The 7,434-nt window shown below is 43.7% G+C and overlaps 1 protein-coding gene across 1 annotated transcript in view; it reads right to left on the reverse strand.

The window, feature by feature from the left end:
• Positions 1–461: 461 nt before the first annotated feature.
• The window catches only part of serinc3 (serine incorporator 3), an 8,664-nt gene continuing 1,691 nt past the window's right edge, over positions 462–7,434 (reverse strand). Inside the window, exons 2-10 of the mRNA XM_008321178.3 lie at positions 6,688–6,849; positions 6,396–6,583; positions 3,389–3,468; positions 3,171–3,308; positions 2,920–3,089; positions 2,747–2,837; positions 1,255–1,456; positions 944–1,174; positions 462–863 (exon numbers count right to left, since the gene is read on the reverse strand). Of these exons, the coding sequence (XP_008319400.1) occupies positions 728–863; positions 944–1,174; positions 1,255–1,456; positions 2,747–2,837; positions 2,920–3,089; positions 3,171–3,308; positions 3,389–3,468; positions 6,396–6,583; positions 6,688–6,849 (1,398 nt within the window). The 3' untranslated portion in view covers positions 462–727. The remainder of the gene's footprint in view (positions 864–943; positions 1,175–1,254; positions 1,457–2,746; positions 2,838–2,919; positions 3,090–3,170; positions 3,309–3,388; positions 3,469–6,395; positions 6,584–6,687; positions 6,850–7,434) is intronic.

Below are 7,434 nucleotides of genomic sequence, written 5' to 3' on the forward strand. Positions count from 1 at the left end.
AAAAAAAAAAAAAGTTCAATCAATACAAAGATAACAGTGGCACCTGTAACAGCTTCAAGGGACCTTAAGAAAAAACATTTTCAATGTATTCTCTTACACACATGAATAAAATAGTCGCGTTTATAAAAGATATTTTTACATTTGTCAGTAACACTGGAATTTAAAAAAAATATATAAAAAATGTATTTGTGAACAAGGCAGTAGAAGGCGACCTAGAAAAGTCTGCTCCCAGCTCATTCGCTAATCATATAGCCAAACCTTGGGTCACCAGGCGTTTCAGTTTCATTGTCTAACCCCTGTAGTTTTAAACATTATAAAGCATGGGACAATATCGATACAGTTCATTTTGCGTTAAAATGACAATACACACTTCTCTCTCTTCTACGGTCAGCCGGCGCTGTGCAACATGTGTACTTACACATGTTGACGTTTCACAGTAAAAATGAACAGTAACAGTTGTGAAATAACTTGTATACCGTTGTAAAAAATATGCATCGAGGGGCGTTCAAGTACAATCGTAAATTTGAGAATCATAAAAATACCTCAGTCAACAAACTCCTGTTTGGAAGAATATTTGCAATTTGAAATTTTTCTCGGTGTCTATTCACAAACACACCAGTGTCTCTGATCTGTGTGAGAACCGTATACAGTGTCACGAGAGGTCTTTTATGGCACTTCTACAGATGGTGAACTAAAACTGGGGTGTCTGTTTGGATGGCGGGGTCATTTAGCTGAAGTCTCGGTTGGTGAGGATCACGGGGGCCACCAGGGTCCAGATGTAAAGAGCCAAACACACCCAGCTGGAGGAGATCTTCGCCCACACCGCAGGCCACTTGCTGCTGACAGTGTAGTCAGTGTCCGGGCTGAGAGGAAACACAGATTGAAGATTTATCTCATGATTGACAGTAGACAGAGTACTGAGAGACCAAGCTGCAGTACTGACCTGTACCAGTTGGTGAGTGTCATCATGATGTACAGCGAGGCCAGGAACAACATGAAGTGGAAGAAGGAGTAACTGTACTGCACCATGTCCTGCTCGTTGTCCTCCACGCGTCTGGCTCCTTTAGTCTCAGGGATCATGTCGCTGCTGCTGCCGCCGCTCTCAGCCAGGATCACTGTGTCTTTGGACGCCATGGTCAGTTTGTTCACCTGACTGGTGTTGGACGAGCGGATGCTGTGGTCAAAGACAGTCGGTGTTTACTTCTCTGCACCAAGACCCTGTAGGGGCAGGAGCTACTGAAGCCGTTGTCCTACCTGGAGTAGAGGATGCACAGGACAAATATGACCAGGCCCACGATGCTCTGGGGGTCCCACCACTGCAGGTGTGGTGAGGTGAGGACGGGCTCTTCCGTGCCGATGATCACCACGGCCGTCTGGTTCTCTACCACCAGCGGAACCAGGGTTGGAACCGTGATCTGCTGGAAGATACTCAGCAGGCTGGGGTTACACTCTCGGTCTGAGGAGAAGAGACAGTGGACGCAGAACAATCATCTCATCTGAAGGTCAGTGTGAGGAAGGACATGGTCAATGAGTCAAACAAGTCAATAATAATAATACTGATAATAATGATACTAAGGGCATGTCCGCAAGGGAATGTTATCAGGCGAAACTTAAGTATTTTATCGTTATGGCCTTTCATCCTGTTGGTGCCGAAAATGACATTCAGTCACTAAATGTTATTCAGTCACCGCTATTGTCATCTAACTGCCGCAGATAGAATGACCTGAAAAGAACCACACCTGACAACGTTGTACTTTTTATCCGCTGCGAGGGGGAGCAGAGAGACCGACAGCTTCCCAAAGTGTATGAGGACTGCAGCTCCTTTTATTGAGAAAGTTTCACAAGTACTGGGCAGTTGTTTTTTCTTCCTACTCTTAGGGCAAAGTTCATCCGATTCCCGTACTTGACGAGAAACAGACCTCATCCTTTATGGACCTACATCGTAAAAAAACCCTTTTAGGAGTACCTACTCCTGTCAAGCAGACCATTATTTAACACACCTAGATAACAGTTTCTGGTTCACCACACTTTGGTTCACCACACTTTGGTAACTAACTATAAATTCTATTTACACATCCACATGACAGCAGCATTCTGGGTACTGGTATTTTTAACAGGTTCCAGAGTGGGAGACTCTGACAACGCTTTGTCACTTATTTTTAACAGGTTCCAGAGTGGGAGAATCTGACAACGCTAGGCCACCATGGCTCTATCCCGTCATTGTCTCACGTGACAACAAGAACCTAGCATGGTGCAGACGGTAAGACCAACGATAGCGGACATCGTCTGTTTTTTTTGGTTTGATTGGTGCGTAGCAGAAGACGACTGATTTTTATGTGCATGTACTTTTTCTTCTCACAGCGTCTGATGGCTCTGTCTGTGTCTGTGTACAGCGCCACATGTAGGTGCGGCATATGTATTACATATATGGTTTCACCACTATGTGGCCGTCAATAATTATCGATCAGACACGCATGTGGATGCAACTTCTTTCCCACCCGATAAAAAAAACAAAGCGAGCGTTTGCATGTGGACATAAAATGAACTCTTTTGTTCGAATGGTTCTCAACATCTAGTGGCAAAAATCAATCAACTTCAGCCATCAACATACTTCATGCTCACACTGAGAAGAACAATCTCCAGAACTGTGCTGCTGTACATCACGTATGACGTTACAACATCGGTTCTGCTCTCCAGAACTTGACTGTTCATGTGACTTCAAACCAACAACAACAGACTGACTCACCAGGCTCATTGGTCATGGCAGACCAGGTCAGAAACATGGTGTAGAGGGTGATGACGGAAGACTGGAGGAGACCGGACCGTGGCTGAGACTCCTGCAGACAAACAAACACACACAGGCGTCCAACAAAGAGAACCTTCAGAGAAGCTTAAACCTTGACAGTAGTCAAAGCGCACCTGAACTTTGGGCAGCACAGAGATCACAGAGGCTATGATGGAGAAGAGCATGTTGGAACCAATGAAGAACTTGTTGATGGAGCATCCATCAGGCTTGGTGTAGAAGACGAAGAAGAGAACGACAGCAGTGAAGGACAGGACGTAGAGCAGAACCGTCACCACCAGCAGGGCTGAATAAAACACAAACACAATTACTTTCAAACATTCACTTTGGGAGCTCACTGTAAGTGAGCTGCTGCAGCTCCACCTACCTGCATACCAGCCTCTGGAGTTCTCACTCTCCATTTTGTCCACCCAGGTCTCATTTAAGGAGTGAGCAAAGTCCACCAGCAGCACCAACTGGATCAGGATGAAGAGGAACGCTCCAATTGCTCCTATGATGAACCATGCTGTAAAAAGAAGGGTCAAAGGTCAGTCTGTGATCAGCACATTCGATTGTCACAACCTGTGTGAAACAAACTTGTCTTACTGTAGGTGAACGGTCCATCTGGAATGTAAAAGGCCCCGACTGTAATCGCCACCAGGGCGGCGAACTTGAAGAACCAAAATCTGGAAACAAACGGAGTTGTCAGCTCTAAAGTCTTAAAGCTAACCTTTTTATCAACAAAACACTCACATGACCACTCAACAAAAGGACATTTGAAAAATTCTCAGCTCTTGTTTGAAACTGTCAATGCGACATTCTGTAGCCTAGCATCATGCTAGCACGTCTGAGAGTGTTTACTATCTGGTAAAGGACTTGAAGAAGTCAGTTGGATTAAAACTAATTATGTAATATCTATCACAAGTCAGCCTCCTTAACCGCCACTGCTCGGCAATATCGGTATTGGTTAATATCAGAATCGGAAATTAAGTGTTTGAACAATATCAGAAATGGGATATTGGAAAAAAAATAATTTCAACTGTTGTACTAAATTGCTAGATTAAAGCAGAAACTTCGTGACCACGTCAGTCTCATTATGAATCTAGCTTCCAGAAAGCACTTAGCTAGAATGTTTTAAACATTTAAATATATTAAAAACCAAAACCAGTAAAGACACTCCTGGAGAGCAAACCTGGCATGAGTACAGATCAAGTCAAATCAACTGTCACACAGGTCATCCTCTTTGTGTATATACACTACCGGTCAAAAGTTTTAGAACACCCCAATTCTTCCAGTGTTTTTACTGAAAATGATGCCGTTTAATGTCTCATTGCACTCAGACGTGAAAGCATAGTACAAATAAGCAATTGGAGTCAAAAAAGAAATGGTGGAATCAAGTTATAGACCAAAATGTATTCTAAACTGTTGACTCATCAAAGTAGCCACCTTTGGCAGATATAACAGCTATATATATATATATATACATATATACATATATATATACAGCTGAACACACACCAGGCATTCTCTCTACAATAGAGATCAAATATTCTTCAGAAAGTTCTTCCCATGTCTGTTGCAGAAGTTCCCATAAATGTGTGGCACTTGGTGGTTTGCTTTGCTTTCACTCTTCTGTCCATTTCATCCCAAAACCAGCTCAATAGGGGTTTAAGATTAAGGAGACTGTGCTGGCCACTCCGTGTTTTCAAGTTTACCAGCTTGTTCTTTTTTTCGCAAGATAGTGCTGGCATAGCTTGGACTTATGTTTTGGGGTCATTATCTTGCTGTAAGATGAACCCCTGACCAACTAGACGCATACCACAGGGTATTGCATGGCGCTGCAGGATGCTGTGGTAGCCATTTTGGTTCAGGGGGCCCTCTCACTCTGAACAAGAGTCACCGACCCTGGATCCAGACATTGACAATTGAAGCCACACACTGTGGAAGCATCCTTTCACCTACTCTACGCCGTGATGAACCGAAGATTTCAAATTTGGATTCATCTGTCCCTAATACCTTCTTCCAGTCTTCAGTAGTCCAATGGCGGTGGTGGTTCTTGGCCCCGGCGAGCCTCTTTGTCTTATTCTGACGTCTTAGCGATGGTTTTCTTGCTGCAACTCGTCCAGTCAAACCCGCAGCTCGAAGTTTTCTCTTCACAGTTGAAACAGAGACTTGCTTACTACGACCACTATTAAGCTGCGCTTGAAGCTGTTGGTCCTGTGAGAGCCGCCTGTCACGCACACTGTTGACTCTCAGAAACTTGTCCTCTGGTTCAGTTGTGGCTTTGGGTCAGCCAGACCTCTTCCTGTCAGAGTTTTGCCCCAGTTTGTGACCTCCTTTTGATGGTGAAGGAACCTGTACTCACTGATACCTTGACTTTCTTTGCAGTTTCCCTGTAGGAAATAATTGCCCCTTTTTTTGCCATTTTTGTAGCAACACACTACTTTCTGCAGTACAATACCGTTCACCTGATGCTCATGAGGGTCTGGTACCACAGTGTGTTCCAACACTGCCTTTATGCAGACAGAGGGGGTTGTAAGTAATCCAGAAAAGTTGGGACACCTGTAGGAATTAGTAGCACCAGCTTTCAAGGCTGATTCAGCTTTAAATTGTTAACCCACTTTGTGTTCCCTGAAAATGGCCTTCTTGTATAATTCTGAAATGTACATTATTTTTCAGTTTTGGGTAACCAAACCTTTTTTTTTTTACCAAACCTCTGGCTGTTCAGTACTTACCTATGTACCATTTCAAGCTATTCATTGGGCTTGAATTGCAATAAATGACTGGAAAAATTTGGGTGTTCTAAAACTTTTGACCGGTAGTGTATCTTGAAATAAATTAATACATTTCCCCCAATAGATGTTGCAGTTTTAACATAAATAAAGGATATAAATAAAATCCAACTAAAATAAAACTGTCCCATCCTGGAAATATACAGAATAAAAAAATATGATAGAAAACAGGAGGAGAATCGTGTGTTATGACAAAATTATATTGTGTACTGAAACTCATGTAGTCAGTGGAAAAAACACTGAAACAACCAGCCTGACCTTATGTGTGCGACCCATTATCTTTTCTCCGGTTCCTGTAAGACCTTAACAATTGCATGCGCACACTCCCTGTTTCCTGAGTTTCCGTTAGGCCAGAAAACTTTTTATTCGTGTACGTTGTTCGTTTTAAAAAGTTTTATTGAGAGTTAAATGAAAAAGTTGTCATTTAAGCTTTAATGAAGCTCTCAGGCACTTGTCTGCACGACAGTTACATAATAGTGCGCTGGATACATTTGTGTGTGCGTACAAGAATATGAGTGGGGGGGGGGCAAGATGACCTCCAAACCATTGCCACCTGTCAGATTATCTGGCCTAGCAGTAACTCAGAAACGGGGAGTATGTGCATGCAATTTTCAAAGCCTTACAGGAACCCGGAGAAAAGATAAAGGGCAGCATCTCCCATCAATGGCTAGCACACATAAAGTCAGCCTGTTGGTTTCGAGTGTTTTCCCACCGCACACATAAAGTCAGCCTGTTGGTTTCAGTACAAGTCAAATGTACTACGTGAGTTTCAGTACAAGTCAAATGTACCGTGTGTATTGTAACAGAGCGTCCGTTCTCACCCATTGTAAATGGCTGCACGGGGATCTCTGCTGCTCTTGATGTTGAAGGTGAGAAGACAAAATCCCAAGAACCACATGCTCATGCCAAAGCAGACACGGTACACAGCCTTGTAGCCAACAAACATGTCGCATCTAAGGTCGGCGTGTGGGCCCGGAGCGGACGGATCATCTACACAGAATCCGGGGATCTACCAATGTTGAATAGAACAGCTGTGATTTGCAGAGATTGGAGTAACCTGTGACTATAGTTGAGTGGCTGACCGCTCTACAGGAAACCCCCCCCACCTCTTACCTTTTTCAAATGGTCATCCACACCAGGTGACAGCATGATGCAGGCCACTATGGTCCACAGCAGCAGAAGAGAGGCATAGATGATTCTGGTTACGGTGGAGTTCCTGCTGTTCGGACAGCAGCTGCACAGCAGACATGTTGCACCGCTGCACAAACACGGCACCTGAAACAAACACAGGTATGACACAGATATGACAAAAATATGCACATAATATGACAAACCTGCTGTTTGGGTTTGATTGTATAGCTAACCCTCAGACTGACTGTAGCCAGGCCTGTGACCATAACACATTTTGCAGGACCTACAAATTATTGCACATCAACAATAACATTGCCAACAATATTTTGACACCAACTTGACCACTACCATCACTACCGTCAACTGTCAAACATGGAGGAGGAGGTGCGATGGTCTGGGGCTGTTTTGCTGGATCCAGGGTCGGTGACTTGTACCTTTGACCGGTAGTGTATATACATACATAATATATATATATAACATGACATTGAGATGCAGTAAAAAACATGATCAGTGCTTCAGACAGTGGTCAGCTGAGTGCTGGGTCCAGGTCATGGTAATGAGTGTCAGATAAGAGCACATGACCAGCAGGACACGCTTAAGCATAAGGCTAATTATACCCTGTAAATGACCACAACACTGACCATGGCGTGACGCCCTCAGAAGTTGCCAGATAGATTAAACAAGTGCAGAAATGTGTTGGTCTTTTCTTTCAATGCCATTCATAAATGA

Source organism: Cynoglossus semilaevis, chromosome 11 (genome assembly GCF_000523025.1).
Source record: "Cynoglossus semilaevis isolate Cse_v1.0 chromosome 11, Cse_v1.0, whole genome shotgun sequence".
In the NCBI taxonomy this organism is placed as follows: Eukaryota; Metazoa; Chordata; class Actinopteri; order Pleuronectiformes; family Cynoglossidae; genus Cynoglossus; species Cynoglossus semilaevis.